This window comes from Coenobita brevimanus, chromosome 34 (genome assembly GCF_032717465.1).
Source record: "Coenobita brevimanus isolate Jiangsu-jjx chromosome 34, ASM3271746v2, whole genome shotgun sequence".
Lineage (NCBI taxonomy): Eukaryota > Metazoa > Arthropoda > Malacostraca > Decapoda > Coenobitidae > Coenobita > Coenobita brevimanus.
In genome coordinates this window covers 1,725,306-1,745,899 of record NC_136987.1, presented here as the reverse complement: position 1 = coordinate 1,745,899, position 20,594 = coordinate 1,725,306, and the positions used below count along the sequence as shown (strand labels likewise).

The 20,594-nt window shown below is 42.4% G+C and overlaps 1 protein-coding gene across 1 annotated transcript; it reads left to right on the top strand.

Annotated features, from left to right (window-relative positions):
* The first annotated feature begins 450 nt into the window (after positions 1 to 450).
* LOC145396045 (uncharacterized) lies at positions 451 to 17,804 on the top strand. The gene is made up of 11 exons (XM_080269509.1): positions 451 to 595; positions 1,579 to 1,795; positions 2,607 to 2,924; positions 7,147 to 7,261; positions 7,709 to 7,792; positions 9,110 to 9,234; positions 9,837 to 9,999; positions 10,408 to 10,709; positions 11,759 to 11,953; positions 14,501 to 14,693; positions 17,355 to 17,804. The coding sequence occupies exons 1-11, from the start codon at positions 451 to 453 to the stop codon at positions 17,802 to 17,804; spliced, it is 2,307 nt and encodes a 768-aa protein (XP_080125635.1).
* The last annotated feature ends 2,790 nt before the right edge of the window (positions 17,805 to 20,594 follow it).

The window sequence follows — 20,594 nt, the reverse complement described above, 5'->3', positions numbered from 1 at the left end:
ATACTTGTGTCACAAGGTGTTGCCATCACCTCAACAGTCCCTGAACCAAAGGCACAGCAAAGCTGCCTCTCTCTGTTCTTGTTTATGCTTGCCAGTTGAATTGAGTAAATTATTTCGGGAAAAATTATGATACATTTATCAGGCACATTATTATAAGGTACAGTGCATAGATAAAAGAGTACAACAACATGTTAAATACAAACAAAGGTTTTGAGAAAGCCAGCAGGACTAGTAGCGGTATCTAATTTTACTTACCGGTGCTGTGTTACAGCATGTGTACTGCACCACTTAGGGTACTGTAGATGTGTTGGATGGTTGCATATTTCATCAATTGTTTATATATTTCATATATATATATAAGTCATACAACAGTTGCTATTATGAATCTACTGAATATAATAGGTACAGCACTGATATGAAGGCCCCTGTACAGTATGTGTGTTTTAGGGCATGACGGAGAAGAAGGGAACAGAGATCATCGTAGAGGCAGACGAGATGGAGGATGGGAGCATCTTCGTGTGCTTCATGTGTGAGATGGAGTTCAATAAAGTGTCACTCCTCAATGACCACATGAAGCTGCACCAGGATATGCCAGGTAATAATATTAATAATAATAGTAATGAGTTTGTTGATAGTAATCTAGTCTTTCATAATACAGTACTGTATAACCATTTTGCATGTTTATTTTTTAATGTTAAATGAACAAGAAGGTAAAAATAATACTAGACCTTTTATAGTATATTATTTGTAGGCTGTGTATTACAGTTTTTTTTTTTTTTTTCTCCATTACAGTAATTATAGAGCACTTTAAATCACTATACTGTACAGTAGTTTATTGAACAGTTGAGGGACTGTCCATGCATAGCCATCACAGTGTCATTTATTTTATGAGATTGTACTTGAGCAGTTTGCACATTATTATATAGAAACTGTGATCAGTTGGATATGGGCACATGGTATTGGCAGAGGGCGCAGAATTTGTTATCAACCAAGAGCCTTTAGTTGATAGCAGGAAAGGCAGCTGATCACAAAATGATCTATCTATCTAACAATCTGTCAGTCTGTTTGTCTGTCTGTCTCAGTTTTTATTTGTGTATCTGTCTGTCTACTGCCAGATGCCGTAATCCCATAAAGCGTGGCCACAAACAATTCACCTCGCTGTTGCCTCGTCCTCTGCCCTCCCCCCAAGTTATGCCCCTCTCATTCATATAGCTATCTCTTCATTTCATCCTCAGTTTCTCTCTCTACCACACTCACATACCTTCTAGTCAGTGTCTCATTTTCCATCCTCTCCATATGGCAAAACCATCTCAGATTATTTCTCTTAACACTTTCAATCACATCCACATCAATGCCACAGTGCTCCTTTGCTTTCTTATTTGTGTGTCTGCCTCACGTCATAACTCCACATGCTCCTTACAGATAACAAAGTGGCACACATTCCAAGAAAGCCATATACTGTACATTGTGGCAGCATCTAAACCCATCAGGAGGGTACATGTGATGTAAAAGTTTTATACTGTATGTGGTAATGTTATGCATAGTACAATATAAGTATTGTCATGATTTTGCCTGCAGAGCTGCACAAAGAATTCCCAGCTCGGCGGAGAGGTCGAGGTCGGCCAGCTGGTGGAGGCGGGAGGGGTCGAGGAAGGGGTCGGGGCCGGGGCCGAGGTCGGGGTGGGGCAGTGATCGTGAAGCAGGAGCCAATGGACCCAACACCACCTGTGTTTATCAAGTCAGAGCCTGAGGACATGTTCTGCCCTTCACCGGTTAAGAAGGCTCAGCGCATCAGGTATGTGATTGAGTGTTGTTGCCAATGTGATGATGATGGTGAAGATGATGAATGCAGTGTTAATCAAGTCAGAACAGGTGTTAGTCCTGGTGTTGTAATGATGAAGGATGTGATCTCAGTGGAATACAGGCTGAAGTTCATCCTTATGGGGGATAGGGAGGAACTTGAGAAGCATTTGTACAGTACAGGTATAACTGGGGAGGAGGGGCACCCATTTTTATGATCAAAATGATAAGTTGACCATTCTTCTTTGTTTTTCACACTTTCCTCTTTGCTGGCCTTGTTTTATTTGAGAAGACTAGTCACATACTTATAGGAGCTGCAGTTAACTTTTTGTGTGTTTACGAGCTGTGGCCAGGATTCTCTGCTGAGTGAATGAGAGTGTGGCCTATTTAATTGTACATATAGTGCTATTGGCTAGTCTTGCCATCTGTCAGGTCTTTCTTGCTCTTTGGAACCTACCTTACCTCATGCAAGGGTGGGAAAAGAGTTATTGATGATAATAATAATGATAATATTAATAATCATCATAATCATGATAATAATACCAAAGATGTTTAATGGGCAATTACGGCACTCCAATCAGATTCAGCCGGTGAAGGTTTATATCCAAGGGATGGTTGGGGTTTATTACTCACATAATGCCACTCAGGGATGAGTGAGGCTGGTCACTCTCATCTTCAATGTCAGGACCAACTTGCCTAGCCCCGGGCTCATACGCTCCTCAGGGGGCAACGTAGGATTGGATGATGATGATGATGATGATAACACTAATAATTATGATAATAATAATGTTACTTTCGATTTTCAGACAGTACTTCCAGAACCGTGGTGGGCGAGGGAGGGGTCGAGGGAGGCGACCGAGTCAGGACGAGGAGGATGAGTTTGATGACCCAGACCTGCAGCTTCTGGGGGAGGAGATGATGATGATAGTGCCCCCTGTCACCAAAAAGTCCACACCAGCCACCTACTCTAACAAGAAGTCATTGTTTTCATCCTCCACGTCATCCACACTCGGCCCCACCATCATGAATTCTGAGCCTGAGGGATTCATCTGCCCCACATCCACCTCATCACATAGTAGTAGCGGGACAGGACCTTCAGCAACCAAAAAGAATGTTAGGATAAGGTGAGAAGGCCTGTCTGTATGGAATACTAATTTATACTGTATATAGTATGTCAAATGGCCACCCCGTACAGGATTATGGCATCTGGCAATAGATAGATAGATAGACGTTGATGTAACTGTGTCTATCTAGATCTCTCTTTTCTATGGTATCTGTATCATTCTGTCTTATCAATCAAATAATCTGTCTGTCTGCTTATCCATTGGTGAAACTCTGTATCTATCTGTATGTCTGTCAATTCTGTCTTTACTTATCGTTCTATCTTATCTGTCACTCAGCAAGTCTATCTGCTTATCCATCAGTGAGACTGTCTGTATCTGTCTGTACTGGATATTGTCTTTTTACATCTACAGGTATATCATTCTGTTGTATCTGTCAAGCAAGCAGTCAGTTTGCTTATCCATTAGTGAAATTCTGCCTATATAATTATACAGGTACTGTATATATGTGTATATATATACCGTAAAGTGGGGAAAGTGCGCACCTTTTTTTGAGTTTTTTTACCTGTGGAAAGAGTTATAGGAGGAAACTGAAAAAAGTGAGATGTTTTTATTGTTTATTAATAGAGCAACCTTTGGCACATATTGAAATGTTTCTGAAATTATTCATGTGGTAGGTAGTGAAAAAAAATTTATCCTATTCATACCGTAAATGCATTATTTGTATTGTAGTTTTATCATGTGCCACCTCACTGGCCATACAGAGGGAAAAAAGTACACACACAAGCAAAAAAAGATGAAAAGAAAGAAAACATAAGAAAACGTAAAGCATTTATTATGGCCGTGCTAGTCATTTCTGAAGCCTTAAGGCAAAGTTTGTCTTTAATAAAGGATAGCTCAGGCAAACACTTAACAATAGGAGTTACATCAGTAGACCAGATGTCCTGATTTTGTGGCTCTATAAAGTATGAAAATTCACCTCCTGACACGTTGTAATTACGTTTGAAATACTTCGCTGACACTTCTCCACTTACTTCCTTCCCTAGCACTTTTCCAACAAAATGATAGTCTGAATTAGCTTTTTGGCCAGTAAACTTCACAGTAACATACAAGCTTTCCTTTATTTCCTTGGTCTTGCTCTCTTTCTCAACTCTTCCCACTTCTCTTCCCTCCCTCTCTTTTCCTTCCTCTTCTCTTTCTTCTGCTTCTGATTCCTTCCATGAACTTTCCTCATCATTATACTCCAGAAGAATCTCTGGCATGTCCACATCACTTGATGAAAGCTTCTCTTCCGGGATACTGTCCGAGTCGGCTTCAGATACTCTCAGCTTCTTTTTGGCACCAGTTTTCTTGGTTTGCTGGCCAGAGGGACCAGCACCAATATGCAAGGATGTGTAGAAGTCGTGAAACCCTCTTGACGGGTTCTCCTGCTTTTACACGCCTGATAGGCTCAAACAGGTCCTCGGGGTAGTAACGGCGCTCCTGCTTGGGGTCTGTTTTTCTCACGTATGGTCGCACCATCTGTAAAAACATGAGAAATAAATTGCGTTGACAGATAGATATTATAGTATTTGAATTGTTTCTGTTTTGTTATGCTCTAAAGATTGAAAATATAGGCTATAAGGCATGAACCAATTCATTTAGATAGCAATTTGTAGGCAATACCAGCATGTGCGCATTTACCCCATGAAAATTTGCACGCTTACCCCACCATTCATTCATGACTCACTACTCACTAATGCTTAGATCTAGCAACTTATAATTATAGCATAATCTACCTTAGGATGTACACAATTAATGAGCCTAAATAGAGTACCCTAGGAATATTTATTGTTAGGTAACTTACCCTTAGCGTTCCAATGTAGTGCTTCGTCCAAAATTTCAGTCAATGCTCCGCTTTCCCTGTATAAAGCTGTGGTGGTCACTGTTCTTGATAAAATGGTTGGGTAACACTTGTTAAAGTTGAACCAATGACTCTGCTTCGTATTCAAACTTTGAAACATTAAGAAAATAAAAAATCAAAACCTGTTTTTGACCATTTTAAGAAATAACTTACTTAACCTGCCCCGTCCCGTCGACGTATGGGTACGTTGCAACATTTTGCATTTGCCAGTCCCAGCGACGTACTGGTACGTCGTGCAATTGCAAGGTCCCTAATTTGCACAATTTTCAATTTTTGCGCGTGATTTTTCTTACGTATACATGGGACACCTTCCTCTATTCCTCTTCAAGATGCCAAGCAGGGACAATGCCTCGCACCGCATAACCTCCCCCCTTCCCCCCTCATGCCATTGTCTCGGCAATTCACCTGTTACCAGTGACCTGGCCAATAAAGACATTCAGGGCCAGAGTGATTCCCCAATTGATGACAATGTGTAGGACAAAGTTTACATAGCATTAGAGGAAGAAACAGTCAGAAATAATGATCAAGTAATGTGGCAAAAGAAGGTCAGGTATGGTGATGAGTTAGTGAGTGAAACAATGCTTATAATGCCTATATTACTGTTTGAAAACCAATATACTCGTGTACTACATATAAATTCGTACCAAGTAAATAAATAAATACTGTTTATGAGTGGATAAAATAGTTACCCTCTCATAGAACTCGTTTTCTTTGGTGCCAGCCTGTTAGAAAACCCAGTCAGGTAAGGAGGTACTTGTACCTGGATCGAGTATTTAAACATCAGGTAAGCGATTTCTCTATGAACTTTTGATGTTTCTCACCAAAAGCGGAGGTTTTAGCCAAAAAAAAAATTTTCGAAAATACCTCGGGATTGGGAGGTGTCAGAGGTGCGAAATAGCTCGGGACGTGACGGGTTAAGTGCGCACTTATCTCGTTGGGTGCGCACTTGCCCCACCTTACGTTATATATATGTTGTATACAGTGGAGTCGCCTAATCCGCAGCATTAGAGACTGGTACCTACCCGTAGATTATGAAATATGCAGTTTACAAAGTTAAGAACCAATGGGAAAAAAGAATATTTAGTCTGGACCTTCGTGGAACCCCCCTACAGCACCCTACCTACACCTAACTAACCAGCAGCTAACACACAATTTTAGAAATATTCAATGCATGTATTTAACCGAGAGGAGCCTTCTTCTTGGATCCCAGCTGGGTCAAATGTCACCTTGGGGAGTTGGGGCCATCCATAACAGAGCCCCGGGAGAGGCAACCTTGACAAAAAAAAAAAAAAAAAAAATGCCAGGTAGCGCTTAGAACTCACGGGGGAACACATGTAGTTGGCAGTTGGTGGGACAGGAGGTAAAGAAAATATGGTGGCTGTAGTGTGCACACTTCCCACCAGGTCTGGGCTGTGATTGGCTGCTGGGTCTAGGTTGTCTGTGATTGGCTAGCAGCCACGGAATACATCATGGGTGCCCGGATATTATAAATTTCCTTGGAAATGAGCCACTTTGGAACCTAGGAACCACTTTTTTCGCATTTTTTCCGCACAATAAAAAAAATAGGGACTGACTGGGCAAAGTACTGCAGATTACAAATCCGCACCTTACAGATAGGCGAATTAGGTGACTCCGCTGTATATGTATACATATATATATATATATATATATATATATATATATATACATTAGTAGTAGGTGGGGACGCTCACCATCCACTCACTCGATATATTGCTGCTCTCGGGTGTCTGCCCTTTCCTCTCTTCCATCCTTCTTTCCTTCCCTCTTCTTCTGTCTTTCTATCCTTCATTCTTTCCTTGTCCTTCTGCCTACGGGTGACATTACACTTCCTGTTCTGTCTTTCTTTCCTTCATTCTTTCCTTTTCCTTTTGCCTGTGGGTGACTCTACACTGAGTGACAAGCCAAATTGTTTCCTGTACACCAGGAAACCATTTACTCTGCTGGGTGGTAACCATATAACCAAATTTTGGCACCTGATGGTTTAGTTGGTAATTATTACGTTGAGCCAGTGAAGGTTTATATCCAAGGGATGGTTGGGGTTGATTGCTCATGTATTGCCACTCAGGGATGAGTGAGGCTGGTCACTCTCATCTTAAATGTCGAGACCAACTGCCTAGCCCCGGGCTCCTACGCTCCTCTTGGGGCAATGTAGGATTGGATGATGGATGGATGGATATATATATATATATATGATATCCCTGCTATCTGCCAAACATACAGTCAATGTACCTGAACTCTCAATAGCCTGGAAAAGGTAACTAAGACAAATCTGTATGTCCCCTCTAGTTCCCAGTGTCTTTTTTTTATTTTTTTATTTTTTTATTATTATTATTATTTTTTTTTAACTATTTTTTGTTGCAGAAAGAAACTGATTGTCCAGGAAGTTGTGTACGAGGAGGTGATTGATGATGATGATGATGATGAAAACAAGGACACAACTGAGGCAAATGGTTCCATCAACAGAAACAACATTGTTGTAAGTTATTTGTGGATATTTACTTGGTTGATAGAGAGCGAGAGAGAGTTGATGATGAAGAAGAAATGCAGATATTGCCTTGAACAAAAACAGCATTGCTCTTAGTTATTTATGTTATTTTATATTCACTTGCTTCATCGAGGGTGTGTGTGTGTAAGAGATAAAAGTAGCAGACAGAGAGAGACTGTGTGTGTGTGTGTGTGTGTGTGTGTGTGTGTGTGTGTGTGTGTGTGTGTGTGTGTGTGTGCTCGCACTTGATAATTCTTGCTTGTGTTCTTCTGTGTTTCAGGAGCCTACCTCAGCCCATCATTTAGGTGGGACTTAAGGCTGGAGTTATGATAGTTCTCCCACTTTCATTTTTTTTTTTCCCTTGAACTGTACCTCACCCTGTCCATAATTGGTAAAAAGAAGTCAGAGATGATGATGATGATGATTTTATTCCATCAGATGAAACAGAGTCAAGGAGGAAGGAAAAGAAAAGCGATAAACAAAGATGCAACAGATGGCCAGGATGAAAGTGAAATGATTGAGGTAAGTTGTAGTATAATGTGGCTCTGCTATAGGGTACTCTTTACATTTTAATGCAGTCAAAATTGCTGTCTGTCTATCTTGAATACATAGTTGTAGCAGTAGTAGTAGTTTGTGTCCCAGATTCATCTGAATGTGAACTTGGTGAACCACAGGCAGAAGTTGCCCTCTTCCTTTTGGGGATAGGGAAGTCAGTTGAGGGACATTTGTATAACCAGGCAGTTGAGCCACCTAGTTATATTGATACCACCACATGAATGCATCCTTCTCATGCACGTATCTTGAATGTTGAGTTGTACCAATAGATTAACTAGAAGTTGATGCAGTAGGCTAAAACAAGAATATGATGCTGCATTCTTTTCACTTTAACTTGACCTAGAATTGCTATCTCCATGGTGAGTGATGAGTTGTAACAATACATTAACTTTTTAATATGATGCTCTTTACAAGGGAGTGTGATAGAAAAGATGATGGGCCAAAGCATTGTCTTTTTTTTTTTTTTCCGTTGAAGTACAGTATGTGAAATAAGCAGCACCAGGAGAAAAATATGAGACAAGTTAAAGTGAAAAGAATATATGTGTGAATAGATATTGGTCAAAATGAAGACCCGTATAGAGGAATGAAGCTGATTTTGAATTTCTGAAAAAATATGGTAATTCTTGTAGTGTCATCATTCTGTTTTCTGCCATTTAAGTTATTAAAGAAGTGTATAACCTAAATTGAATCAGGACTTAAGTCTCAGAGACATCTCCATTTCTTTAATTGCTAACACGTTCTTTTAAATCTCAACCAAGCTGCCCGATGATGAAGAGGTGAGTGCATTGCCCTGTGTTGCGAACCTGAGAGATGGAAGAAAGTGTAATTTTGGTGTCTGTCAATCAGCTTTGTTAATCAGTTTGTTCCGTAGAACATAGATAATATTGAAATACAGTAATACAGTAGGTCGAGGTACATGTGAAATGTGAGCCCAGTGAACTGCAGGCTGAAGTTTTCCTCCTCCTGCAGTCCACCATCCTCATTGTGGGGGACAGTAATATCTTGTCCTCATTTTTTCTTAATTACTTTTACAATAGATAAATAGAGACTTTTACAATAATAAGCATTCATTTCAGCGGGCTAGATACCGTACTTTTTTGTCATAAGGAATGCCCAGTTGTATTAGTACAGTATAGTACTGACAGTCTTCACAAATGAAACATGTTTTTGTCATTGATTGGTGGATACATGATGGAGAGAGGGAGAGAGAGAGAATTAATTAGACTTTCAAACCGTAGAGAATATCCGAGAGAGTCATTGATTGTTAAATAATACTTGTGACAGGTGATGGAGTTTCCTGTAGTGATGGAGAAGGAGATGGGGTACAAAAAGCCCGGCCGACGCTCCCAGCCTCGTAACACTGAGGAAGAGGGTGGCATCCCTTGTGAAGAGTGTGGAAAGGAGTTCAGGTACAGTTATAACTCAAAAATCATCACTGTTATTTGTAGGATTAGTAGTTGTATCCCCAGATTTTTGTGTATGTCAACCCGGTGAACTGTGGGCTGAAGATGTCCTACTGCAGTCCACCATACTGCTTTTGAGGGATAGGAAGGAAATTGAAGGATGTTTGTATAATTGGAAATTATGTCAGTGCCTGCATATAAAGGCATTCCTCTCCAGCATCAGAAATCACCCAGATACTACAGATGCAAAATGGCAGCATTTTTTTTTTTTGTTCATATACAGTATATGGATGGATGGAATATAAGCTCAGCTAAGTACACTGTGGAACTCATCCAGCATCTGATTTGGTGACACACTTTTATTTTGACTAACACCAAATTATATACTCAGCTGAAGTAGAACCATGACTCACAGAGCAGGTTATTTATTGAGTTGAAGGACATTCCTGGCAGACAAACTAGATTAATGATTCAGCATTAGGAGAATCCTGAGTGACAAAGGGTTTTTCTTTTCAGTAACATGACTTTTAGTGGATAATGTTTTATAAATTTGTTCAACTTAGGAGAGGTTCATCAGACTGATGCTGGTAATCTGTAAAATTTTACAGATCAATCACAACCCTACGTGTGCACATGAAGTCCCATCTTGAAGTGCGAGACATCCCGTGCCCATACTGTGATGCCACGTTCCCCCAGCGTCATGTGTTGCACCAGCACCTCCTTAGTGATCATGAGGAGTCATCCAACCTTACCTGCCCTGTATGTCAGAAGGTGAGGTGCCATTGTGTTAGCAACAGGCCTACCTGTCCTGTCAGTCAGAAGGTACAGTATACTCCCAAAGATATACAGCAGAGGGAAACTGTACCTACATATTGCACGCTTCTACTTTACAACTTGGGACAGCATAGCGATCATGTAGAGTCCAGCAACCTTACCTGTCATGTATATCAGAAAGTACATTATTCTCAAATAAATGTTCCCATCAGAGGGTGAAAAATAAAAGCTTGCAAATGCATATATGGCTAAGACCTTTAAAAATATAATCAGACAATCATTTCAGAACTAGTAGGCCAATGACCTGTGGGTTTTTAAGATCCTTTGTTCATATCACCACTGCACTGTACCCATGCCATTTTTTAGGGGAGGTTATAGGATTATGATGATGATGGTGTGTTTCAGGTGTTCACGCGTACAGACTCCCTCAAGTCGCACATGGTTCGTATGCACGAAGAGGACGGTGGTCTGAACTGCTACATTTGTGGCAAAAACTTCCCCAGCCAGGGCCAGCTGGAGATGCATGTACGTGTACACACGGGTGAGCGCCCCTTCAAGTGCGAATACTGCGGCAAGGGGTTTGTACAGAAGGTTCACCTGCGCACACATCTGCGTACCATGCACAACATGCAGGAAATCCAGAACACACCATGTAGGCTCTGCAATGCCATGTTGGATGGACGGGCAGGATTACGAGAGCACTACAGGTATGATTCTTGCACCTTAACAATTTTACTCTGCTGACTTTTATGGAGGAGTGTGTGACAGATGTTTGGCATCCCTTTTTAGCTTGACGGTTATTGGATTGACTCTGTCTGATGGATAAATATAAAGCTACATGTGGCCAGGTGTACCTGTCAAGTAGTACCGGTATTCTAGAGGCTTGATTGGTGAGTGAATCTGTGTGTGGCCCAATTCATGGGGCATACTGTGGATTTGCTCTTCCACTTTCATAATCTTTCATTATCCTTGCTTTTCTTACTGCACTTATTATTAGTAGTAGTAGTAGTAGTAGTAGTCATCATCATCTGGACCTCCTTTCCCACCCTAGGGCAGGGTGAGGAGTAGCAACATCCAGACAGCCCAGATTTGCCCAGCCCAATGGGCCACGCGTCCCTCCACTCACCATTCAAGCCCTTGGAATCCTGGCTCTGTCTGATACCCACAAAACATTCACCACGTTCTGTAGCTTCATTTGAATGTGTCTGACAGAGTACTAGTAGTAATATTAGTCATCTCTCCATCACCCAGTCCTGTGTTCCCCCATGAGGAGTATTATTAGTATTATACATTCATTCATCATCATCTAATCCAATGTAGCCCCATGAGGAGTGTAGGAGCCCTGGGCTAGGCAAGTTGGTCCTGACATTTAAGATGAGAATGACCAGTCTCACTCATCCCTGAGTGGCATTACGTGAGCAATAAACCCCAACCACCCCTTGGATATAAACGGCTCCTCATGGGGCCACACAAAAGTAGGTGCTGTATGTATTTATGTATGTATGTTATTATTGGTTCTGTCAGATAGGTGTACAGTATGTGAAGCTACAATTTTTTTTTTTTTTCCCCCCCCATCTGATGGAGCCAGGATTTTGAGGGCTTAAATGATGAGTGAATGAAAACATGGCCCATTAAATTGGGCAAATTTTGGCTGTCTAGACATTGCTACTCTGCATCCTGCCCTAGGGTGGGAGAGGAGGTCCAGATGATGATGATGATTATTATTGATATTATCTTTATCATTATTTTCACCCAGCACCATCCATGGGCTAACCAACAACCAATACAAGTCGCGAGTGGCCAAGCTACGTAAGGAAGGCAAGATCCCTGAGATGCCTCCCCCAGTAGTGAAGGAGGTAGACCCCTCTCTGAACTACTACAAGGTGGATGTGTCTCATGTTGTTTCAAACCAGGTCACCTCAACCACACCCACTGCCCCTACCACAACCAGGTTAGTGTGTTCTAGTTGGCCAAGTAAGCTCCATAATGCCTGTCTCCTGCCAGTTAATTTTTCCCTATGGCTCATTGTTATTCCTTTCAGTGATAGTTATGCACGCTTTATCATCATATAAAAATGTTCACCACACCCAACATCCCTTTTGGGAAAGGAAACTTCTCTTATGCCTGTTTGTTGCCAGTTTATTCTGTTGTGTTTGTAATTACAACCCAAGAGCACATTTGTATGTGAACCTAGTGGACTGCTGACTGATGTTGCCCTTCTGCAGAGTCCACCATCCTCTTTTCCAGTGACAACTCAATGAGCTACCTGGAACCAGTCTCTGACTCACTTCATTCCTATAACATTCTCAGCCTTTCCTCTAACTTTCGCTCTGTTGAGCACCACCTCTTCTCCTCTAAACCTCACCTTCTCTTCCTAACTGAGACTCAGCTGTCTGAGGCAACTGATAGCAAACCCTGTTCTGTATCCTCCTACTTTCTCTATACTCATTTCAAAGCCAAAGGTGGCTGTTTTGTATAGGTATGCAGTGACACATCTTGCTCTTGTGTTCCTGAACTTGATTTTTCTGAATTCTCTACTCTCTGGTTTTGGCTTTCCTGTCATCCTCTGACTAAATATATCTGCACTGTTTACATATCCCCTAATTCTACTGACTATGAAAAATTCTCCGACAATCTTACTTCTGCGATGAAACACATTCTGTCCATTTCTCCATTCTCTGAAATCTCCATTCTAGGAGTATTTCAATATTCACCAACACCTTTGGCTCTCATCTCCTTTCACTTATCCACCTGGTGAACAGGCCTACATCTTTTCTATCCTTAATGACCTAGTGCAGCTTGTACAACACCCTACCAGTATCCCTGACTGCCTTGGAGAGAGCTCCAACATGCTTAACCTCTTCCTTGCAACAAATCCTTCTGCTTACGCTGTTAGTCTTTACTCTCCGTTGGGCTTCTCCGATCACAGCCTTATTACTTTAACCTGTCTTATCACTCCAGTACGGCCTGTGGACCCTCCAAAGAAACGTTGATTGTGGCAGATTGGGAAGCCCTCAGGCAGTACATCTTTGATTTTCCCTGGAATGATTACTGCTTCCATGGCCGGGAGCCATGTGAGTGTGCCTCGCGCATTGTGGAAGTTATTCTCTCGGGCATGGAAGCATACATTCCCTTCTCAAATCCTTTGACTGATGCAAGAAAGCCTTGGTTTAATCACACTTGTTCTAATGCTGTCCACAACAAGGAGAAGGCTTATAAAGGGTACCAGAGCCAACCCACCCCTGAATCACGTCTTTTTTATGCTTCTGCTCGGCATCATGCTAAGTCTGTTCTTCGCTCTGCTAACCAACTCGAATTCTTCCCGCTCCTTGTGGCACCTTGCCAAACACCTTTCTAACAACTTTACTTCATCATCTTTCCCTCCGCCTTTCTATTCTGATGGCTCTGTAGCTATTTCTTCTACTGATAAAGCAGATCTCTTCGCTCAGACTTTCTCCTCCAATTCCACCTTAGACAATTCCGATGCTGTTGCTCCATCACTTCCCCCCTCTGACTTCTTCACGGCTGACATTAAAATCTCATCAACTGATGTTTTTTCTGCCATCACTGGCCTCAATACTAACAAGGCAAATGGGCTTGATGGAGTCCCTCCTGTTGTCCTCAAGAACTGTGCATACACCTTGCCCAGGTAAACTCTTTCACCATTGTTTGTCAACGTGTACCTTTCCCTCTTGCTGGAAGTTTGCTCTCATTCAGCCAGTCCCAAAGAAGGGTGACTATTTCCAACCTTCTAACTATCGTCCAGTTGCTTTAACATCCTGTGTCTCAGTAGTTTTCGAGTCAGTTCTTTACAGAAAATTTTAAAGCATCTTTCCTACACAACCTTCTTTCTGATAATAAGTATGAGTTCCATCAGGGACGCTCCACTGGCGATCTTCTTTCCTACCTTTCAGACTCATGGTCATCCTCTTTTCAGGACTGGCGAAAGCTTTGCCATTGCACTTGAGATCTCAAAGGCTTTCGATCAAGTCTGGCAAAAATCTTTTATTTCCAAACTGCCCTCTTACGGTTTCTATCCTTCTACCTGTGCCTTCAACTATAGCTTCGTTTTTGGTCGTTCTATAGCCGCTGTTGTAGACGGCCATCGTTTTTCTCCTAGAGCTATCATCAGTGGTGTTCCTCAGGGCTCTGTCCTATCAGGACGGCACTGTGTGACTTTTGGCTATTCCCTAAATTGTCAGGAAAACTTGTTGGGATCCTCTTCGAAGGGAACAGGACCTTGCCAGGAGGATAAATTCAGAACTGAAGAGTATACCTGTTTCTGAGTACCCGGAGTGCTTTGTTAAGTGGATGACACAGCTCCAGAAGTGTGTAAACCTTAGAGAAGAGTATGTTGAAGGAGTGTGAGCTTCAATAAATGTGTATCTCTATTAATTTTGCTTTTATTACCCTGTTGCCAAAACTTTTTGAATGCCCCTCGTATATATATACGGTATGTATATATATATGTGCTAACCTGGCACACATGCTTCCCCAGGACGTACACCCGTCGTGGTCCTGCCCGGCTGAGAGAGGTGCGTAAATCAGTGTCATCTGTAGCTCGAACCGTCTCCAGCGGCACCAGCCCACCTGGACCAGACTTCAGGGCCATTGATGTCAAGGTGGAGGCAGACGAGGAGCCAAGACGCAGGGACCAAGAGGAACTGAACATTGTAGAGTCTGCTTTCAAGGTGGGTGACTTCATGAGCACTTGTTGTTATTATTGGTATTAGGTATTACAACCAGGATTAAGACACACAACTCTGCAGAATACAGATAGATAGACTGAAGAAGTTAAATGAGATTGAAGAATAACATGTTTCATTTTACTTGGTCGCATATACTGTACAGTACTCTCGCACCCAGTACGTTATTTTTGTCAGACAGTACTACTGTACAGGACAAACAACAGACCTTATGGGAAAAATGAATAATGTCAGACAAGCCTCGAAAAAGTCCCCCCAAAATTCCGCTTAACTACATTTTGGCACAACTAATATTTTACCAACCTTTAAGGTGTGTGGTGATGGGCTTGGGAGGGAAAGGGGTGAGGTTTCCGACGGTGTTGGAGGTTCTACTGACCCCCTGGAGGAGGGCCTTCAGTATCCTGAGGAGGCCTCACTGCCTCAACCTCCCTCATAAATGATAAAGCCAGGGTGCATTCACGTGACAGCAATACTGCAATTTGATTGGCACGTGACGAGTCATGAGGAAGGCGTACAGGACTGGCACAGCAGTATTAGGGAAACGTTCCTCAGTGTTGGACATCTTAGTAGTACTGGATGCAGCACGTCAGTACTAGAGAAGAACTCCTTGGATTTGGCTCACTTTGAGTGGCTGATCCATACTAGCCCAACAAATCTGTACTACAGTCGTAAACTGGATGCGAATAATACTGGACAAACGCGTACTGGACGCAAGGGTACTGTATATAGTTTTGTTTAGTTCTTTCTCTATTGTGGTTTTATCTTTCATTCTCTGTGGACCTTATGTTACCCCATCTTCACTGGGAAAAAGAGGATGTTATGATGATGATGTAATTAAGGAATGCATAATGGATGGATGCAAAATCAGGCTGCAAAGCATGCAGTAAGTCATTTTCACTCTCTGAACCTAGTCTGACCTCCTCTTTGGGTAGAAAAAAGGTTGCAGCATTGATGATGATATATGTACGAAGGGTGATCAGAAAGTAATGACAGTTCGTGCTATAACATGAAAACCTTGAATGATGGGAGGTAGGGGAGCAAGGAGAGTGCAGAGTTGCCTGTCCTTACGAGTTTGAACTTATCGCCGTATGCCTGACTTTTCTTGTTTTATTGTTGTGAGTGAATGCTTCACTCTTGTTTTTGCCAGAAACATGGATTACTCGAAAGAAGGCTGCAGGTTCTACATTTTTACGAGGTGGAAACTGGGAAAGAAAGCAACAGAGATTCGAGGGGAATTATTACAAGTTTATCCAGACACTACTCCTTCCCTGGAAACTGTTTCCCGTTGGATTCGTGCTTTCACAGCAGGAAAAACTGAATTGAAAGATGAACAACGCTCTGGACGCCCCCGGACATCCGTGACCGAAGCAACAACTGTCCGTGCACGGTCCATCATTGACGAGGATCCAACTGTAACTCTTAGGTTCTTAGCCTTGGAGCTTGATATCAGTTATGGGAGTGCATATGACATCGTGCATGAACAATTACACCTGAGGAAGAAGTGTTGTCGATGGATACCCCATTTGTTGACTGATGAGCAAAAGGCTGAACGGGTGAGGATTTGTCGTGTCTGGCTTGCTGAATTTGAACCAAATGGTCCAAAACGGTTCTCAGATGTTGCTACTGGAGATGAGTGTTGGATTTCATTCTTCACAACCCGTGACAAGCAGTCAAACATGGTGTGGTTGGGCGATGAAGACCCTCGACTTCAGATTTTGAAGGAAGGATTTCGCAGCCAGAAGCGCCTTTTCACCATCTTTTTCAATTCTCAAGGACCAATATGTGTGGATGTGATGCCTGAAAAGTCCACTATCACAGCCCAATACTACACAGACCAGGTCCTTCCACAAGTCGTGGAACACAAGGCCAACACCGCACCAACCCGCCGTCGGTCTCGCCTTTTGCTGCACCACGACAGTGCTGCACCCCACAAAGCTCGCCTCACTATGCAGTACCTGGAACAACAAGGTATAACTCTGCTCCCCCACCCACCCTACTCCCCTGACCTGGCTCCCTGTGACTTTTGGTTGTTTCCAAAAATTAAATCTGCCATCGCTGGGAAGCAATTTCATCGCATCCAAGACTTGGCACGGACCGTCAATTCAGAACTCCGAAGTATACCGTCTTCAGAGTACCACGCTTGCTTCATGAAGTGGAGAAAGAGAATGGAACGCTGCATAGAGGTTGGAGGGGAGTACTTTGAAGGAATGTGAGTCATAGTTTGATAGTTCTTCATGCTAATAAAAGTTTATGGACTCACTGTCATTTCTTTCCAATCACCCCTCGTAATATGTGTTTCCCATTTACGATGTCCCTGAGCAGATGAACCAACTAAAGGCATCAATGTGGTGATTATGATGGTATTAAAGCACTGTTTCTCTTTCTAGGTTGCAGAACAGATGAATCAGCAAGAGGGTTCAGTATGGTGATGGTGATATGTAATGATTCTTTCCTCTTTGCATGTTGCGGAGCAGATGGACCCTCCCTTACCCCATCCTTACGTGAGGAAAGAGGTTGAAGTGATGATGATAATGATGAGGATGGTAATGGTGATGATGAGGATGAGGTTGGTAATGGTGATGATGATAATGATGAGGTTGGTAATTGTGATGATGATGATGATGATGATGATATGACTTTTTGCAGGTTGCAGAGCAGATGGACCAGCTAGAGGGTTCAGTGCCAGGCAGCACAACCATACTGGTGGCGGGGGAGGACTCGGCCACAACAGGGGTGTACTATGCCATCCCTGTGGTGGTGGACAACAGTTCATCTTCCTCCTCGTCTGCCAGCACCACTGCCACCACAACCACTACACCTGACACCACATTCCTCACCACCACCGCAGGCCAGGTCACCACCACCACCGTCACCACAAATGGCACTGGTGCACTAGCGGCGGCAACATCGACACTAAGTGATCTGGACGACGAGTACGCTCAGTTTGCCGCAGAGCATTCACAGCTGCCCTCCGACTCCTTCTCACATGATGGTCTGGTCGGGAAGGGGTCCATCGTCAAAGCTGAACCTCTTCAGCTTTTCTCTGACCCTAGCGATCCCTCCCAGGCAGAGACAGTGGAAATGTTTACCATGTAAGAACCTCTCCTTCCCTCCCTCCCTCCCTTTGAGTTGTATTCTAAGTGGTTTTGGAGATTCTTAACACCTGTTTCTCAGTGATGTATTTTGCATATTGTACCTCGATATTATCATGTATGCCATCTTGTTTTATTATTGGCAAGGTGCTGAAGAGGGAAGCCTTCACTAGGTGGCACCAGTATGACAGGCAGTGTAACTGCCTGGTTATACAAATGCCCCTCATTCCCCAAAAGGAGGATATTTGACCGTGTGAGGATGTGTTCAGACTGCATTTCACTGGGCTCATGTTCAGGTGAGTCTGGGTTGCAAATACTACTTCTACCACTTGTTTTATTACTGACCTACTTTTCATCAACCTTGTTTTACAACTGACATCATTTGAATCAGTTTTATAAGAAAAATAAGGTGTGATATGCAAAATAAGCCACATAGGAAGAGGTTCTAAGAAGCCTCCCATGTCACCCAGAATCCACTCTTGTGCCTCGTCTCACTATTATTTATACAGTACATAAATTTTCCCAAGTCTGATGTCCGCCGTTTGGTAAGTCCTCAGATATAAGTGAATTCAACTCCAGTCCTGTGATGCATTTTTCACCTTATTCTTGCCATCTGCAGACTGTTTTATTCAGTTTAGGGAAGTCTTGTTGCTCAGCCCCAGTCTGTCTGGCTGAGCAGACCTGTCAACTGCAGGTAAGCAGCTGTTTCTTTGGGACCATCCTACAGGTACAGTACAGTATATACATCTTGTAGGGAGTGGATGCCCCCTTGTGGTAGGCAATGCTTCACGAGGCTCAGAGCTACAGGCACAGTGCAGTACATATACTATGTAGGGATCTGGTGCCAACTTGTGGTATACAGTTTCTCACTAGTCAGATCAGGGTCCATCCCTCAGCAAAGTACATGGAAAAAGGAGGTTTGCCTCCCAAGTGGATGCCGCAGCTGCTCCACCCAGGACACACAGTACCACCACACACTGGCTCCTAATCAGTTCCTGGGAGTAAAATTAGGTTATGAAAGGATTAGTGGGGACTGTTTTAACCCCTTTAACCACAGATAGTTTTCTCAAAGATAACAAAATTGTTAAGAGATAGCAGGGGAAAACAAAAAATGCATCACTGGAGGGAAGTGGCAGAAAAATGGTTATCTTATAACCAGTCTTTATGTGCATATGAACCCCCACATACATCAAATAAAAATCCTGTATTATAAACAGGTGTAAAAGGTGGTAGGAAAATTGGTACACAGCCCTACACATGTAGGGGCCTGAAGCTAGGCTACTGTTGTTCAGTGCATTAGAGGTGAAGTAAGGTACTGTTGATTGTGTTTGAGGTGGGTACATTATTGATGATTGTGTTTGAGATAGTCTGTAGTGTTGTTGATTGTGTTGGAGGTTTGGTACTGATGGTTGTGTTGGAGATATGGTACTGATGATTGTGTTGGAGGTACAGCATGGTACTGATGATTGTGTTGGAGGTACAATAATTGTAATGGTATTAGAGAAAGCTCTATGAGGAGTAGGTGCATGAGGCAAGGCTGCTGCTGTTCAGTACAAGAAAGAGTGAGATATTTGTTTAATGGTACCTCAAAAGGTTTTACAACCCATGCTGAGGAGGTACTGTGAATGAAAACTAGAAGATTATATGAGAGGTCAGATATAAGATCATGGTGATAATGTCAGATGATAGGCTAGGTATACACTTATCTTTGGGTAAACAGGGGTTTGAAAACAGTTGTCAGAATATGATTGACATTGATAGAGTGGGAATTGGATTTTTTACACCTATCATTATCATCATTATTATTATTCTTATTCCAGTTCCCATCGTACATAACCTAGCATAACCTAACCCTATCATCATCATAATAATTATCATCCTTACCCACAATCAGATAGATCCTGGGGGGAATGGGGGGTACATCCCTCTCTGCAGTTGACTTGGGGAGGATAAACTATGTACTCATTCCTCCCTACATTGCAGGTTATCCAAAAAAATATATATATTCATTCATTCATCATCCAATCCTACGTTGCCCCATGAGAAGCGTAGGAGCCTGGGGCTAGGCAAGTTGGTCCTGACATTTGAGATGAGAGTGACCAGCCTTACTTGTCCCTGAGTGGCATTACGTGAGCAGTAAACCTCAACCACCCCTTGGATATAAACCTTCACTGGCTCAATCCAATTGGAGCCCCTTAATTACCCACTAAACCACTAGGTGCCAATATTTGGTTATATGGTTACCACCCAGCATAGTAAGTGGTTTCCTGGTGTACAGGAAACCATTTGGCTTTTCACTAGGTGTAAAGTCACCCACAGGCAGAAGGAGGAGGAAAGAATGAAGGAAAGAAAGACAGAAGAGGGAGTGTAAAGTCACCCAGTAAATAGATAAATAATGCAGTTTCACTTACAATTCACCTTAAGAGTACTTTCAGCTCTTTGATTGGTAAAGCAGATATATCAAAAATAGAAGTAAAACTGGAGATGATATAACAAACAAAGTTGATCTGATGCAGCTAACTACCTATATCTATCTTGCCAGATGACTGAATCCCATAAGGGGTAGCAAGCAAAGTTTGTAACATAAGCGACAGCGTGACAGTGCAATAGTTTAAGATTTGGCTACATGTAACGGACTGTATTCATTTTCTTGCTGTTGTCTATCATAATTGATATTTTACTTCAATCATTTCTGCATGCAAGCAATTTTATCAGCTTTCCTCAGCAGTAGCCCTCTCGTCCATCTACATCTAAGTACTCTTGAGTGTTTAAAATCATCCTTTCAGAAATCAGA